This window comes from Sander lucioperca, chromosome 14 (assembly GCF_008315115.2).
Source record: "Sander lucioperca isolate FBNREF2018 chromosome 14, SLUC_FBN_1.2, whole genome shotgun sequence".
Lineage (NCBI taxonomy): Eukaryota > Metazoa > Chordata > Actinopteri > Perciformes > Percidae > Sander > Sander lucioperca.
In genome coordinates, this window is record NC_050186.1 from 28,349,457 (window position 1) to 28,367,756 (window position 18,300).

General features: G+C 40.6%; 2 protein-coding genes across 2 annotated transcripts; both read left to right on the forward strand.

Moving 5' to 3' along the window:
• Window positions 1-5,008: 5,008 nt before the first annotated feature.
• Window positions 5,009-12,181, forward strand: txnl1 (thioredoxin-like 1). The gene is made up of 8 exons (XM_031277497.2): window positions 5,009-5,291; window positions 6,888-6,984; window positions 7,467-7,640; window positions 8,408-8,530; window positions 9,895-9,964; window positions 10,220-10,392; window positions 11,708-11,812; window positions 11,911-12,181. The coding sequence occupies exons 1-8, from the start codon at window positions 5,194-5,196 to the stop codon at window positions 11,938-11,940; spliced, it is 870 nt and encodes a 289-aa protein (XP_031133357.1). The 5' UTR covers window positions 5,009-5,193; the 3' UTR covers window positions 11,941-12,181.
• Window positions 12,182-14,880: 2,699 nt separating this feature from the next.
• On the forward strand, window positions 14,881-17,174 carry LOC116034766 (tripartite motif-containing protein 16-like). Its single transcript, XM_031277491.2, has one exon. The coding sequence runs from the start codon at window positions 15,045-15,047 to the stop codon at window positions 16,671-16,673; it is 1,629 nt and encodes a 542-aa protein (XP_031133351.1). The 5' UTR covers window positions 14,881-15,044; the 3' UTR covers window positions 16,674-17,174.
• Window positions 17,175-18,300: the final 1,126 nt, after the last annotated feature.

The following is an 18,300-nucleotide window of genomic DNA, read 5'->3' on the forward strand; positions in this document are numbered from 1 at the left end:
GACTTAATATATGTAACATCCAATAGGAAAATACCATAGTCTATTTCCAAGCAGGAGGGACCGAGCATCCCCCGATGCGGTCCCTGGCTAATGTTAACGTTAGTTAGCTATCCGATGTAATTTTGACATACGTCCACCGGAAGTAAAATGCAGTTGTGTGTTGGCAGAGCTACTGTACCGGAGGTAGAGTTACTCCTGTCATTCTCCCCATTCATGTATACTGGGAGAACTGGCATAACCCGGTTATTCACTTAACCGGGGTAAGACCATACCGCGGTTACTGCTGTGGATGTAAATGCACTGACTGACATCACTGTTTTTTATTACCGTATAGAAGTGTAAAATGTGAACCAAGGTTATTAGAGTTTTAATTTTCAATTAGTTTTTATTTAAGTTTTGACTTCTCAATTTCATTTTTTTTTTTAAGTTTTTGAGAAATATAAAAAAAAATGTTCTTCCTTTATTTAGTTTTACAAGTGCTTTAGCTTGTTTTGTCAGGGCCATGTTAATGCCTCGGAAGTATGCAGCTACATATACTCGGAGAATAGCCATAATATTTAATGTTCAAAGCGCCATTGTGTAATGTTTTGAGTTGATTCTTAGCAAAAAAGCCTTTGTTCTTTCACAAATATGTGCTCATTCATGTGTAATTACTTCCAACTAATCATATTCTCCTAAGTGTAGAATCTGCCATTCAGAATACATACGAGCGAGTCGCCCGTATGTATTCTGCCATGTTGCGCCTCCATCTTTAAAATACATAGCCAACGAAGGACATACCTCCACCTTTTGTGCTTTTACACTCAGTGGCACCATGACGAAAGCCAGGGAGAGATTACTCGATCTGCCGGCAGATTTGAAAGCCTGTTGAAGATGGAGGATCACGCCGATACATTACTAACATTAGTTTGCATTCGTTTGGGAACCTAATAGCTGATGTTAGCAATGAAATGGTACCAAAATAACGAAAACAAAATTATTACACTGGAAGGAACACTCACAGATGAAGATGTACTTCTTGGAATAATACGGCCACCGTATAGGAGTTAAAACGCGATCGGAATGGGAGGGGCTAGAAAGTAATATTCAGTTGGTTGTCATATACAATTTCACCGCTAGATGGGAGAAATTCTTACACAATGTAGCTTTAAGTGAGTGCTGTTGGTCATGTTGCGTCTTTGCTCCACAGCTTTGCTCATTGTAAACCAATGAATCAGTGTGCAGCTCATTTAAATATTCATGAGCATACCATAAGAGAAAAAAACCTCTCGTTTCATTCTAGGGCTATTTCACAGGGTTGCATTAGGGCAGTGGTTCTCAAACTTTTTTCAATAACATACCCCTTTTTCAATTGTTTCTTTAAGCCAAGTACCAGCGCTAATCATTTTTGGCAGAAAAAAAAAAGTCTATATCAAGAGGAACAGTACCACGCTGTGAGCTATAGATTTACTGAAAAAAACATTTAAATGCTGATGAGAAAAGGAGACAAAAACTGTAAAAAAAAATAAATAAAATAAAAAAGATAAAACCTTGGAAAAATGTGTTGTGATGAGCGAGGAAAAGTGGACCCAAACGCAGAGTGAGAGGCAGGCAGGAGAAAGGGTTGAGCTCGAGGATTTATTGACAGAACAAAAAACGGCAGCACGGGGGCTGGAAAAACCACAGCAAAAATACAAAAAGAAGCACTAGGCTGAAACAAACAGGCAGAGAAAAAACTACCAAAACGAGGAATACAAACTCACGGGGTAAAGAAACAAACAGCACAGGCTGACGGCACGAGGACACAAACAGATACAAGACGATCTGACATGAGGAAAAGGGAACACAGAGGTTAAATACACGAGGTAATGAACAATGAGGGACAGGTGATACAACAGGTAAAACACATCAGGGCGGGGCAGGGTAATCAACAAAGACGGGAAACACAGAGAGTAAAACTAGACATGACAAGACAGAAAACAGATTATCAAAATAAAACAGGAAACAGAACATAAACAGGGAAATGCACAACAGGAAAATACACAACAAAATATACACCGACCACAATACACAAAACGGGATACACCAACACAACAGGGAACAGAAATATACAGAATATACAAACACAAGAAACATACAGAATCAATAATACAGGTAACAGAAATGGAACAAAATACAAAGCAAAACACCGAAACCATAACAATATGGTAGAAAGAAGGAAGGAAGTAAGGCAAGAATAGGCCGAAAATAGTATAAAAATTTTTAAAAACAGTGACATAACTTTAAAAAAAACAAGAAACTTGTAAAAAGTAGAAGGACAGGAAGGCAAGAATAGGTCCAAAGAAGGCGACACTAATGTCACATTTTAGGTAGGAAAAAAAAAAAGTCTACATTAAGAGGAACAATGTTCTGGACAACAGCCTTGTAACTATTAAACATTTTGTTAAATATCTCACGTACCCCCTGCAGTCCTCCAAAGTACCCCTAGGGGTACACGTACCCCCATTTGAGAAGCACTAGGGCGCATAGAACAGCACACGGGCCATTTTCAGCCCAACCAATGTTATATACCCTATTCGGAGACCTTAAGGAACAGTGTGAAATACCCTATATAATCATTCTATCACCCCTTTAATCTTCACACTACTTTAGTGTCTGATGGGAAGCAATTACTGCACAGCGCCATCTTGTTCAGTTTCTGTAAAAAAGTAAAACGGAAATGATTTAGACTTTATTTATTTATTTATTTATTTAGTTAGTTATCTATAATAACCCTGAAGCCTGTACTACGAATCAAGATCAACATGTCCTGGATTTCTTTCAGTGATCCGGCTTCACCTAACCTAACAACCGTGGTCCCGCATAACCTGTATTACGACGATATCAACTAGTTCAGTCAACCCAGGTTTTTCCAATCTAGAGACGTGCGCGTTCACATAAAAGAGGCGGTGTTTGCGCACCACGACCAATCGCAAACATCTACCAGAGCTGCATCTTTTAAACAAGAAGAACAAACTATAATTCTACATAAATATGAAGAACACAGACACGGTTTTACAGGCAAAACGCAGGAAGGAAAGCTGGCAAAAAAGCCGACGCTGTTATGCGTAAATCACAACGTTTAGCTTATCAATATCCAGTGGTGTAGTCTACGTGATAGTAAGCTCCAGGATTTCCATATACTCACTTAAAAATGCCCAATGACACGTAACAACATACTTTCCATTATATGTTTGATATATTTTGAATTGTCATCTGTGCTTTTTTCTTCACATAGGCTCAATGGAGGTATTTCACCATAAATTGGTGCATAAAAGTGTATCAGAATGCAGGAAATGAAGTCGTTGATGCTTAAAACTTCCCTGGGGGAGGACACCCAGACCCCCCACTATGATATGCCCCCCTCCTCCCCCAAAGGCAGATTCTGGCCAATATACAGTACAGTACACCCACTACAATAAATTAGACTAAACTGGTCACTTCCCCATCAGTCAGGCACAAGATTTGACCATATATAATTACACTTCTGCTTTCCATAAACTGTCGTTGCTTTAGGCTTTTATTTCAGTTGCAACCCCAGCAGTGGTGCGCGATCGTGAGAGAAAATAAAAAAAAAACATAAAAACATAATTTAAACCGATGTGCACATTGGCAACACACGGCTAAAGAAGGCAACAAATAGCCTATAAGTAATTCCCTCCGCTGAAAATCTATATCTTTCATAAAAATACCCATCAGGGAATGTTAACGGGGTTGTCGGTCTCTAAATGTTTTAACTTTTATAAGCGCACCTCTCTCTCTCTCCGCGAACTGAGCTCCAGCTGATCTTCTAAGAACGGTGACGCCGTTATCAGTCGAGTATTGATTGGTCAGTGGGCGGTGCTTTTACACCGGTTGATCTCTAATCTCCAATTTAACCTGCTCCCGACCAGGTTAGGTGTTCAGCATAAGTTACCACGGCGATTGAACCCGATCACAAGTGATCCACCTTCATAGTACAGAAAACCCTGGGTTGAGCCTGAAGTTAGCTCGTTAACGCCAAATCTCGCTTCGTAGTACAGGCCTCTGCTCCCGACCAGGTTAGGCGTTCAGCATAAGTTACCACGGCGATTGAACCCGATCACAAGTGATCCACCTTCGTAGTACAGAAAACCCTGGGTTGAGCCTGAAGTTAGCTCGTTAACGCCAAATCTCGCTTCGTAGTACAGGCCTCTGGTGTGAACCTGCTATTTTATACATTAACATTTGTGTCTGACCAGATTCTGGCCAAATGTTTTGCATTTTTGTTTTGATAAATGACAAATGATTAAATGTTTAGTCAGGCTGTTTTGGAGAGTGTAATCCACTATGGAATGACTGCATGATTTGGGAACCTTCCTGTATCATCAAAATCAAAGTTATTGCATTTGGTAAAGAAAGATCATCATTAACGTCAGTCTCTCTTTGACCAGTGCGTACTTAAACAGGTAAAGATGATCCTCTTCGTTTCATCCCATATTATGTACTCTCAGTATGAGCTGTTACCAGATGATACAGAGCTCAGCAGTGCAAATTATATCGGTTTAAGAACTCCTTTGTGCCTGTATCACAAAAAAACTTCTTTTTAACAGGCAGAAACCTCAGACAGAATCTGACTCTCGGTGATCGGCCACGACCATAGACTGTATATAAGAAACCCTAACCGGGTCTTTTTGGGGATCTGTGTGTATTTGATTTAGTTGTTTAACACACCCACCTTTCTTAAGCACTAACCCTGCTCCCCGATCCCTGCCCACAGAGCTGGTAGCTAGCTCTGTAGCTCGGAGGAGAGCCGGACAGCCCCTCTCTTCTGGCTGACTGGAGGTCAGCGGCTTCAGGCAGGGGGGCCTCCAAAGACCAACTGCTTTCTCAGCGCCAACGCCTGGTCTCTGCCATGGAGCCGCGGGCCCTGTTATGTATTATAAGAACGGTGGAGGGCAGTAAAATCTCTATAAACTTCTAAACTGCCAAAAATAACGGAAGAAGAAGGAAAAAACCCCGCCTTTTTTGTTGTCTATTGGCCAATCAGGAGTCCACATCCCAAACAGCTCCCTGTACCTGTAGTGTGGTTTAGAAAGCAGCTAGTTAGCTAGCTAATATACTGGCAGAAAGCTAAAAACACAACACTTTATTTTGACTAGGTGCTCCTGAACATCACCCGGGTAACCAGCTCACACCACAGCCGCAAGCTGTACCATGGTCGGTGTTAAAGTGATCGGGAGCGACCCGGACTTCCAGCCGGAGTTAGCGGCCTCCGGCTCCAGGCTTGCCGTGGTGAAGTTTACAATGGCTGGGTAAGCTTACCAAACCGACTTCCAGGCCGAGCGGCTAGCCGAGCTTAGCACTTTAGTCTGTCCTATCAATATGAGACTAGAAAATATTCAGAGCTCGTCGTTTTTACTGTTTTGTGGAGCTGACACGAGCTGTATATAGGCTATACGGTATATGATAGGTGTAGCTCTCATTGGTAGGAAACCAAGTTCAGCATGCTATCGTTACTGGAGTTAGCTAACTAGCTAGCTAGCTCTATTGCTTACAATGACATAGCAATATTGCATTAACTTTGCTGCTGAGGGATCGTACGATTTTATGATGAAAAACGGCAACATTAGCACCAATATAAATGGATTTAAAAAAGGGTGTTGGATTTTACTCCCCACTGTAGCCAGTCCTTGTAGCGTTAGTTATATTTAACGGTTAGCTAGCTACGCTTTCATTGTAACGTTAACGTTAGGTTACTTAGCTAGTAACGTCACAGGACGTTGAATTTTGTCCGTAGGCTGTAAAGTTGGATGAAATTATTGAATAAATGACTTATGTGTATAAATGTGAGGTTTTGCTGATTTTTTTTTTTTTTTTTTTTCTGGTAGCTTGTAACTTAGCTCATAATTTTATATTAAATCGTTACCTTGTGGGATTTATGAAAGAAATTAAGCCATTTCAACATTTTATAGGTTTAATCAAGCATATTGCACTAGCAAAGCTTATGTAAGTGTTGTAACGTGATGTGTGAATATGTAGGCTAGCTGCTATTTGTTAATAATGATGAATGTTTAACTTAAAGAGTAATACTAGAGGAGTTGCCACGTTATATCAGTAAATTTAGCTCTTGGGAAGTTTTAAGTATGAAACGTTTAAGTTTAACCAATTACGTTACGTCGTTGGGGTCGATATTAGCTGCGATGTATTGTATTGTCAGCCTATAAGTTGCACGAAATGTCAGTAATGTTACAGTATGTGATATATGTAATTTTGAAACAATGTCTCCATTACATAGTCCAGTTTTGGGGGTGACGATATACAACAGAGATGACCAGAAAATCATCTTATTTTAGAAGCTTAGACCAGCTAAAGTTTATAAATAGGTATGATACATAACTGAAAGTTAATTGATTATTTAATGTTGTCAGTTTTCTTAACCCTCCTGTTGTCTTCGGGTCAAATTCGACCCATTTTTAAAAAGTTTCCATATCAGAAATTTGGGTTTCTTACAACCAAATTGCCAAATAAAATAACGTGGATGGTTCCATACAACCATAAATGATCAGTTTACTACTTTTATTGAATGTGGGTGTTTTATTTAATATTATAGCATTTAAAAATAAATAAACAAAAACATAAAAAATAATCGCTGAAAAAAACTGTCAAACAGTGACAAAAAACCTGGAAAGAAAATCAACAAAAACATCGGGAAAAGTTTCGAAAGAGCAACAAAAGGTTGAAAAATAAGTTTTCATTTAAAATTTTGACCCAGAAAAAACAACAAGTTGCCGATGGGACGACAACAGAAGGGTTAACGTTGACTGACTTGAAAATTAATTGACTAATGGTTTCAGCACTACTTGAGAGATGAGAGCAGATCCCTAACATACTCTCCTCTGCCTCCTCAGGTGTCGGCCCTGTGTCAGAATAGCTCCGGCTTTCAACATGTTGAGTAACAAGTACCCACAGGTCGTCTTCCTTGAAGTAGATGTTCATGTCTGTCAGGTAAGTCTGATCTGCCACATCTACCATATGGTTTTCCTCCAACAGAGTCCCGTCAAAGCTGGAGAAACGATTCGATAACAACAATGGTTGGTAAACCACTTTCCACTGTAACCCCAGGTGTAGCATTTATATTTAACGTTTTAATATCTTATGCTTTTTTTGATTATTCTAGCATTGTCAGACCACCGATAAAGTCAGGTCTGCAATCTTTTTGTTGACCCATTCAGACCGATGACAATCCTGTTTTGAAGTGATATTAAATGAAAAATGCAATTACTGAATTCCTTTATGAATCAACAGCAAAACAAATGGACCTGACAAACGTCATTCACTTATGTCAGAGACACAAAAATGATTATGGCGTAAATAATGAAAACAAAAAAAAAAGGCTGCAAGCCTGGAGATCCAGCACAGTATTAGCAGTTAGGTTAGACAAGGTTTTGGTGCTGCTAAATTCTTGAAACCATTTCTCTTTTTCTCAGGCGACAGCGGCAGCCAACAACATCTCAGCCACACCAACGTTCTTGTTCTTCAGGAACCGGGTCCGGGTGGATCAGTATCAGGGGGCAGACTCCGCCGGTCTGGAGGAGAAAATCAAACAGCACACAGAGAATGACCCGGGAAACAGCGAGGACTCCGACATTCCAAAGGGATACGTGAGTTGACAATGTTACTGACGCCTCTCTGCTGAAGGTGTGTGTGCGTGCGTGTGTGCTTGTTTTACTATATTCGTGGGGTCCAAAAACCAGGGAATACAGTATACTTGTGGGGTCTGCACAGCCTTGTGGGGCCCAAAATGCTGGACCCCACAAGGTTAAAGGGCTGTTTGAGGGTTAAGACTTGGTTTTAGGATTAGGGTTAGAATTAGGTTATGGTGAGGGTAAGGGTTAAGGTTAGGCATTTAGTTGTGATGGTTAAGGTTAGGTTAAGGGGCTAGGGAATGCATTATGTCAATGACGGGTCCCCACAAAGATAGGTGTGTGTGTGTGTGTGTGTGTGTGTGTGTGTGTGTGTGTGTGTGTGTGTGTGTGTGTGTGTGTGTGTGTGTGTGTGTGTGTGTGTGTGTGTGTGTGTGTGTGTGTGTGTGTGTGTGTGTGTGTGTGTGTGTGTGTGTGTGTGTGTGTGTGTGTGTGTGTGTGTGTGTGTGAGAGAGAGAGACACCAAGAAGCAAAGCAGCGTACACTTTGCATCGAGATATGTTTGCCTTTTATATCAGCGGAATAAGAGAATGTACCATATGTAATATATGAAGAAGAGGAAATAAAAGTTTAAAACGGACCAACGCAATAATTATGTACAGTATTTGTGCAACACGGAGAAAATGTGAATCAGCCAGTTGCCCCAAAAGGACATGTATAAATGTAATTGTAAAATAAAGGCAGGAATAGACCCAGGAGTTGAGTTTGTTTTGTTTCTTTTTCAGATGGACCTCATGCCTTTTGTCAGCAAAGCCGGCTGCGAATGCCTCAATGAGAGCGATGACTGCGGCTTCGATAACTGCTTAATCAAAGACTCCACCTACATGGAGTCTGACTGCGATGAACAGGTACGAGCTGTCCAAAATCTGCCCAAATGTGTGATCTTGCAATCACACAGAAGAATAATTCAGTCAGTTCATGCATTTCTCACATACGTTTGTAATTTTTCCCCAGTCCCAAATAGTTGTGCAAAAAAAAACAAGCAGGTTGGAAGAATGTTAGCAATTTCTTTTAATCACCCCATTTTCAACACAAAACGTGTCTTCAACAAGCCAAAAGCCTCGCAGATTCTGTATGTAATTGCATATGGGATTTTATTTCCCCAAAAAGTTGTGTTGTCAGTCAGAGATTAGTCCCAGCGGTACGCTTCAACACTGGATCTAGTTTTTCAACTTGTGTCATCTAGCAGTACACTGCATTGGTCAATCAAAGACATGGCGATCACACATGACATGTGGCATGTAGCCAGTCACATTCTGCTGATTTACTTTGTAGCTGCTAATGTAACCCTAAACTCTGCTAGCCGGACCAGAGCTGGGGAGATACTTTACAGTGGAGGTTCTAGTTGCGAACAAGTTTTTTTTTTTTTATATGTAACCTGTAGCCTCACAAACCCATACCATGTAGTTAGCTAACGATGTGCTCCTGGCCCTGGAAGTAATGCTTGCAGGGTTTTCCCTACCATTAAAAGGCTTAAGGCCTTTTTATGGTTGCGCGTTGAATCGACGGCGTACCCCCGCAGACCCCTCTGTGTCTACGCCGGACCCTACGCCATAGGCTGACGTGCACCTCTCGAAAAATGTAACTACACGTCGCTCAGCCGTGGCTTGGTAGCGTTGCATTTCCCCCGACTCATTTCCTGGTTCTCCTTCTCCATAAGGAACATGAAATCAAGGAGAGGGTTAACTTTTCCTGCTACAGATTTCCCACCGTGGTCAGAAAGAACAGGGGAGACACTTTGTTTCTCTCACTATGACTCTAGAGTCGGTACTCGCTCCAAAGCTAGTAGCCGCCACTCTCTCTCACTCACACACACACACACACGCCGGCTCGAGGCACACACCAGCGCACAAGTATAAACATCAGGCCACTTACGTAGGCTAAGGCGAAATCTCTGCGTGGAGCCTCCGCACAACCATAAAAAGGCCTTTAGGCGAAGCACCCGAGCCGTTTTGGGCAGCACCTAAGCCGAATGAATGTAACTAAATGACTTTTCTCAGATGATTATAGTTGGTCCCCAGCAGACTGAGAGGGTTATTAATTTATTGTCTGTCTTGTCTGATTTTCCAACGTTTTAGACACATATGGTAATAATAATGGTCCAAATTATATGAAAGTTTTTTTTGTTCGTTTTTGAAAACATTTTCTTGAGGAAGGATACTTTTTGTACTAATTTGTCTAATACGTTGCTGTCCTTTTTAATCTTGTCTAGTTGCTGATAACTATTGCCTTCAACCAGCCTGTGAAGCTCTTCTCTATGAAGCTACTATCCTCAGATTTTGGTGAGTTTTTTTTTTTTTTAAAGGCGGAAAATAAAAAAATAAAAATAAAAACATTACTAACTATTAATTAAACTTAATTAATTTGAATCTCTCATCTGGAGGTATTGCGAATATTCAGTTCCCGATAACGAATTTCCTATCCTTTGCTCCGTTTTCCCTTCCCTCCCTCCCTCCCTCCCTCCTTCTCTCCCAATCCTTTTCCCCTCCTTTCTCTCTGCTCTTATTTCTCCTTCTTCTCGTCCTTCTCTGTGTCAGCCCAAGCCCCTAAGGTGGTGAAGCTGTTCATTAATCTCCCTCGGTCGATGGGTTTCGACGACGCCGAGCGATGCGAAGCCACTCAGACTCTGGAGTTGTCGGAAGAAGACTACAAGGAGGACGGTTTGATTCCTCTGCGCTATGTCAAGTTCCAGAATGTACAGAGTGTTACGGTAAGGACCAGGTTAACATGCAGAACTGCTGAAAGTGAGCCATGGTTAGGCTTGAGACAAAATGTCTTATTCAGTGTATTGAAATGCACTGGCTAATGTAAAGATGTTTACACGCTGGGGACGGGTTTGTCTTCTAGCGATAAATCCGCACATCAATATAATTTTTCAAACTTTTTTTTTTTGTTGTCATGGAACGCAAATATTATGTGGCGATTAGGGCTGCAACTAACGATTATTTTCATAGTCGATTAATCTGTTGATTATTTTCTCGATTAATCGATTAGTTTGATCTATAAAAATGTCAAAACATGGTGAAAAATGTGGATCAGTGTTTCCCAAAACCTAAGAGGACGTCCTCAAATGTCTTGTTTTGTCCAAAACTCAAAGATATTCAGTTTACTGTCACAAAGGAGAGAAGAAACTAGAAGATATTCACATTTAACAAGCTGGAATTGGAGAAATCTTATGTTTTTTAATAAAAAAATGACTCAAACGATTAATCGATTATCAAAATAGTTGGCGATTAATTTAATAGTTCATCGTTGCACCTCTAGTGGCGATTACATTTTTTTCCCGGAAGTGCATTTTTCGGCACTTTCGCACCGTGAATAAAAACATCAAACAATCCCATTGCGTTGTTTACTTATTATGAGGATCGTAATACAACAACACAAGGCTGTATAAACGGGGAACGTTACTCTCAACCTTGACAAAGACAGCGTTTACCAGAGACACTCTTTCCGTTTTACTCTACAGTCTATGGCAACACTGCGTAACTGTTTACCGGAGGGAATTAAATTCCTAGATGGTTTTATTTCAGTTAGCCTAATAGCTGGTTTGATTTGCATTGAGAGATGATTTTATGGAAAGTACCCTATGCCAATCTCTAGGTATGGTGAAGGGTATGTGATGTGGGGCTATTTTAATTCCAAAGGCCAAGGGAACTTTATCAGGATGCATAGTATCCTGGATCCATGACATAACTGGCCTTTGAAAATAAAAATCTGCCTGCCTCTATGGGAATTTAACATAGGGGTGTACTTACTTATGCCCCCTGTATTTTAAGGAAGAACATTTATTTATTTACGATACATTATTCATTCACAAAGAAAATTGGTGTCCTTAAAAGGTTGGATTTTTCCTCATTTTTTTTAATTAAGGCATTAAGATCAATTTCCAAAAGATGATTTTTTTTTTTTTATTCCTCTTTTTAGTCAACTTTAGCATGGGTGTCCTAATTTTTTCATGACTGTACTTCATCTTCAACTGAGCTGATATATACATTGATGGTATGTCATTTTTTTCCCCTTACTAGTTGTTTGTCAAGTCAAACCAAGGAGATGAGGAAACGACAAAAATCAACTACCTGACATTCATAGGCACTCCAGTACAGGCCACCAACATGAGCGACTTCAAGAGGGTACGGAATAGTTACAGCACCCCGGATTCATCTATGTTCAGATATGTTTGAGTGTTTTCTACTCACATGGTGGATCATTTTATTCTGTCGCCACGTAGGTTGTGGGAAAGAAAGGAGAGAGTCACTGAGCAGGTGAACCAAGGCGAGGATGAGAAGAAGAAGAAGAGGAAGAGGAGGCTGCAGATACATCCAAGGACTGTCCCTCTGCCAAAGCTGCCACACTCTGCTGTGCCACACAAAAAACACACAGCCTTCAGCGGACCTCCTCAAGCTCTAAATGAATTCTCCGTCTGTGGAGACTATAAATCATTTGTATTGTAATTCTGATGAAAATCACTGTAAATAAAACACAATCCTTTTTCAAGGGAATGTGCGTTGTGTCTGTTTTCTGTGGGAGCAGTAGCAGTGAATGTGGCACTGGTAGCAGTTCTAGTATTGCAATACAGACAGCATGTGTGGATGTAGCATGGACATCAGTAATATAGGCAATAAGTGCAGCACTCTGTAATATGGATAAATAACATTTATTTGTCAGCAGCAAACTGCCCAAAAATTGTTGTTATTGCAGGTTTAAAGTCTGTTTAAATAACTAACCAAGTACAGTAAAGTTATCATGGTTCTAGGAACAGCAGCCTGAAGTTTCTTTATTCCAAATCAGTTAATAAAGTTGATTTTTCAAGGAAAAGTATTTCTCACAAAAGTGCAGCCATGGTGTTTAGAGCAGATGTAAAATCCAAACTACGATTCAGAAAAGACTTTGATTTGAAATGAATGAGTTTATTTGAAGATTTCTCTTCTTTTAGACTGATCTCCCAAAAATCCTGCTGACCTCCGCAATTAAACATTTATCAAATTGTCACATGAATTTGCTTTTACATAGTTTTTTTTTCTTGTATGAAACAGGGTGAAAGTAAATTTTAATTTAATATTGCCTACACTATCTACAGGTATACCTATTAATACATACAATATTAAATATTGAACAGTGTGTACTTCATAATGTAACACTGTGCAGACTAACTTTCTCCAACTGATTCGACCTTTGCTCAGGTGTGTACGACAGGGATTGATTGACAGTTTATGACCTATGCAGTATTGGCATACCTGTCATACACCTTTATTCCATAAGGATGGGGGGGCTAGTACTCGTTGCCTGCTCTGGTTGGGTTGGTTAGGTTTAGACAAGAAGAGGGTTATGTTTAGGCAAGAGGAGTGGGATTGGTTATGGTTAGGGTAAGGATGTCAGGGTGAGCCAATCAGGGCTGAGTCTTCCCCTACCATCCTGCAAAAAAAAAAAGAAAAAGTAGTGCAAATCAGTTTTCTACAACACAGCTGCTTTCTGAAATGCATTTAGCAGCCATCATAGGTTTACATTAATAAAAATGTTAATGCAAGACTTAAACCCAAAGCTCTATAACACACAGAAGTCTGAAAAATGACCAACTGAGAAGCAGGTGAATGCACCATTAACCTGCCGTGGACAATGCATAAAGAGTCGTTCAAAAATATTTGTTCGTTCATTTTCACCCATCACTATCTGCCAGTGTACATATGGGTATAACCCACGGGTCTCAAACTGTTGAGGCCCACGGGATGATATTTTGTGGCCCCCTACTTGACATCAAAGTTTAGTGTTAATGTGGCCCTCGAGTTGTTCTGAAACGCACCTTTTTGCTGAGTCGTTGCGTGTGTCACTTACGGTCTCCTGATAGCGGCGTTTGTTGTCAATGAAGTACTGTTGGAAAATCTAAAAGAACGACGTGTTCGTTTGATTCCTGAGGAGGAAGGAGAAGGCTAGGGTCCAATTGAAAGTTAAGCAAAAGGTTTAATAAACAACATGGTGAAAACTGACATGACAAAAGCAAATGTTACACTGCCAGCAGTGGACTGCAAGCATGCTTCCTTGTGGGGTCACAATTTTACAGTCCAAACAATACAAAACAATACATCAATAAAACACTGCCAGCAGTGGACTGCCAAACATGCCTCCCCTTCGGGAGACACATTCAAACAGTCCTGAATCATTGTGAAGTTTCCAAATTTATCCTAAGGAGCTGAGGGTGGTTCCTCAAATTAAATCCCTCCGTATTGGTCAGATGTCTTCAAAGGAAAAGGTGTTCCTAATCCATGTGTCTTGTGGCCACACCCGGCCACAGGATCTTACCAAGTCAGTGTCAATTGTTTCCAAACTACAGGAATACTCATTCTTTGTCTGGCCCAACAGGGGATGGCTCTCAAAGTTGATTAAACAATAGGTCTCCTTGAGCTTCTACCTTTATGCTAAATAACAGACGTGACTTATTCAATTCTTTAGAAGCTAGGCTTGGGTGAGGCAGTCGAATGCTGATTAGTGTAGTTATTTGATTAGATCTGGCTGCAGAGTCCATTATGTACATTTAAACCAAAAGGACATTGTTTTCATAACATTAAGCATGGTTTGAACTTTTTTTATAATCAACAGTACCTGGGCAAGTATCAATGTTAGTCACTTGGTTGAAACGTGTTCCGGAGTGACGGAAAATATATGCCATCACCCAGTTCCAGTCATGTCTCTCAAAACGTGCCGTGAAGAGAAAGGTTGGCGACGAGCACAGGCAATTTCAGGGAAAGTGGGAGACGGAATATTTTTTTTCGAGCACAGGGGCACTCCTACATGTCTCATATGCACAGAGAAAGTTGCAGTGTACAAGGAGTATAATGTCATACCTGATGCGGCCCAGCCTGACCCAGACTCTACCTCCAGCGGCCCCCAGGTAAGTTGAGTTTGAGAACCCTGGTGTAACCAGTATTGTGCAAGAGCTGACTGTAATGTTTATGATTTATAACATGTGATGTTATGATGTTATAGTATTTCCACATGTGATGTGTCTTAGGTTGCAAGCAGACGATGTTTTATTCAGTCCACAAGGGGGCGCTTTAGTTTCATTGTTGTGTTGAGACCTTCTTCCTTCTCTCTGTCTGAGACTGCGGAAGCAGCGAGGTATTCAGAAATCAAGATGGCGGCGTTAACAAAAATGTAAACAATTGTAACGGAGATTTATAAGTTCACTAAAAAGTCTAAAAGCTACTTTGCTGTGTCAGAGTTTTATTCCAGAACTTTACACTGACAGCCCTGTTCACTGCATATCAGAAGGCGTATTGCGTATGAAGAAAATTAACTGCGTTTTTGTTTAGAGGGCAGTGGTTATCTGAAAGTGGAACTATTTGCCAGTCACTGTCTCTGAGAGGTGAAATGGCGCAGCGAGGAATTCAGATGGACCAGGAAAAACTCTGCTGTTCCATCTGTCTGGATCTACTGAAGGATCCAGTGACTATTCCCTGTGGGCACAACTACTGTATGAGCTGTATTAAAAGTCACTGGGATGAAGAGGATCAGAAGGAAATCTACAGCTGTCCTCAGTGCAGACAGACCTTTGGACCGAGGCCTGCCCTGGTGAAAAACACCATGTTGGCAGATTTAGTGGAGGAACTGAAGAAGACAGGACTCCAACCTGCTCCGGCTGATCACTACTATGTGGCATGTGATTTCTGCCCTGGGGGAAAAGTGAAAGCTCTCAAGTCCTGTCTGCAGTGTCTGGTCTCTTACTGTGAGCAGCACCTCCAGCCTCACTATGAAGTTGTTCCATTAAGGAAACACAAGCTGGTCGACCCCTCCCAGAAGCTCCAGGAGAATGTCTGTACTCGTCACAACGAGGTGATGAAGATTTTCTGCCGCACCGATCAGACATGTATCTGCTATCTGTGCTCAATGGATGAACATAAAGGCCACGACACAGTTTCAGCTGCAGCAGAAATGACTGAGAGGCAGAAAGAGCTCGGGTCATGTCTGCAAAAGATCCAGCAGAGAATCCAAAACAGGGAGAAAAATGTGAAGGGGCTTCAGCAGGAAGTGGAAGCTATCAATCACTCTGCTGAAAAAGCTGTGGAGGACATCGAAAGGATCTTCACAGATGCGAAGCAGCAGATCAGATCTCGTCAGAAAACTGAAGTGGCTCACGTCAACAAGCTTCAGGAGAAGCTGCAGCAGGAGATCACTGAGCTGAACCGGAACCTCACTGAGCTGGAGCAACTGTTACACACAGACGATCACATCCAGTTTCTGCACAATTTCATCTTGCTGTCACATCTTAGTGAAGCTACAGACTCATCCAGCATCGATATCCGTCCTCTGAGGTACACTGAGGATGTGACTGCAGCTGTGTCAAAGGCCAGAGATAAACTACAGGACATTCTGAGTGAGGAATGGACCAACATGTCGCTTACAGGGACTGAAGATGTTTTACTGCCACAGGCAGAGCCCAAGACCAGAGCTGAATTCTTAAAATATTCATGTCAAATCACAGTGGATCAGAACACAGCATACAGGAAATTTATGTATTGCAGTGTCCTAGGAGCAACACACTATTATAGAGGTGATTATGACTGTTATAGTCACCCAGACAGTTTTACTGACTGGGCTCAGGCTTTGTGTAGAGAAAGTCTGACTGGACGTTGTTACTGGGAGGTGGACTTAAAAGGGACAGGCATTTTTATAGCAGTTGCATACAAGAATATTAGCAGAGCAGGAAGAGAAAGTGCATTTGGGCACAATGACAAGTCTTGGGCATTAGAGTGTTTCCATAATGGTTATGAATTCAGACATAACAACGCCAGAACTTCTGTCTCGGGTCCTAAGTGCTCCCGAGTGGGAGTTTACCTGGATCACAGTGCAGGTGTTCTGTGTTTCTACAGCGTCTCTGAAACCATGACCCTCCTCCACAGAGTCCAGACCACATTCACTCAGCCGCTCTGTCCTGGACTTGGTGTACATTGTGATGACACTTCTGCTAATATCTGCAGAGCTTCAAACACAGAGGACTGAAATCCACAGAGACAAGACAACACAAATGACAACTTATAGCGGGGTTTATGTATGTAGCAATATGTCTCATTTAGCCATAGTTGTTATCACTGCATGATGAGCGAGTTTTCATCTTCTTTCATCTTTTAAAGTTAAATATGTGCATGTGTGATTAAATGTGAAAAAAAAAATGAAGATTGTTTAAAATGTATATAAATGAATAAAATACAAATAGAATACTAAAAACACAATTAGTTTGGGATATTTCTTCTTTGAAATCTGTGTAGTGAGAAGGTAATAAGTAACTTTGTTTCTGTAAACTAGTTAAGGATTGTCGGAGATTGTCTTCTGATATTTGAAGGAAAAGTAGCAATTTAAAAATCATATCTCTGGCAATAAATAACTGAACACTATAAATACATGTTACTATTGATATTGTCATATAGACCTCTCAGAACTTTGCCTGTTGTATCAAATTTGCTGTGATTATTGACCGTCATAATAAAATTGAATTGAATTGTAGTTCTTGCTTGATATATGTTTGTATTGTTGCTGTAATATTCGCAGCTCTCTGTTTTGCTGCATGGGCCTCAACAGAGTGTCACTATAAGTACCGGTATTTTCTTTCTCACAGCATTTTAATATATCAAACATTAAATAAATATTTAAACGTTTTTGTCTATTTTTTGACCCCGTTCCCAAATTCCTTAAAACTTCACTGAACTAAGAAACATTTGTATAGTTTTCCGTGTATATTCAACATGATCAGTTTTCCCTAATGTGCGTTGTATTTTTGTATAGTAATGCATCATACTCATTGTTTTTTATTTATTTTATTTCGCAAAAACAGATTTATGTCATGTGCCGATTGTACGGAAGAGGATTAGGCCCACATGTAAAAAAATGTATTGGATTCTGAGTTTAAAGTCAGAATTCTGAGTTTAAAGTCAGAAAAAAAAATCTGAATTCTGACTTTTGGCCGTAATCCTCTAATGTACAATCAGCACATGACATAAATCTGTTTTAGCGAAATATTTTATTTTTTTAAAACTAAAAAAAACAAACAATTGAGAGTCAGAATTCTGACTTTAAACTCAGAACTCAAATACATTTTCACATGTGGCCCTAATAGACATTTTTCACGGCAGACATGTTGACATAGTAGGAAAAGCACAGGTGTATTCGAGGTCCTGGTATTGTGCATGCTGACTCACTGAAATAGCTTCCTGGGACACTTGATGGAATTGAGCCATCGTTAAGGTTATCAATTTTAGCTGTGCTTTTCCTGCTATGACAAGTCAAAAATGTCTGCTGTGAAAAAGGTCCATCCCATGGATGTTGTCGGTACACGATCCGTTCTGCACATGCGCAAAATGTTCGCGCATGCGCGGTTGTACGAGGATTTACGACACTGCACGATCTGTTCCACGCTTCCGGTCGACAGCCAAGCTAACGTTAGTTTAGCTAACAGCTAATTCGGCTAACCGCTAGCTGATTGTAGCGGTCTGTCGCCTCCACAGGCAAGCTAACGTTAGTTTAGCTAACAGCTAATTCGGCTAACCGCTAGCTGACAGCTAGATTCAGTCTAAAATAACGTTAACTCAAACGTAATGGGAAAAGCAGGCTACAGCTAAATTAAGACTTCACA

Coding starts and splice junctions, on each gene's coding strand:
- LOC116034766 (XM_031277491.2), top strand. CDS start 15,045: ATGGCGCAGCGAGGAATTCAGATGGACCAGGAAAAACTCTGCTGTTCC.
- txnl1 (XM_031277497.2), top strand. CDS start 5,194: ATGGTCGGTGTTAAAGTGATCGGGAGCGACCCGGACTTCCAGCCGGAG. Junction 6,985..7,466: donor TAGATGTTCATGTCTGTCAG/GTAAGTCTGATC, acceptor TCTTTTTCTCAG/GCGACAGCGGCAGCCAACAA. Junction 9,965..10,219: donor GCTACTATCCTCAGATTTTG/GTGAGTTTTTTT, acceptor TCTCTGTGTCAG/CCCAAGCCCCTAAGGTGGTG.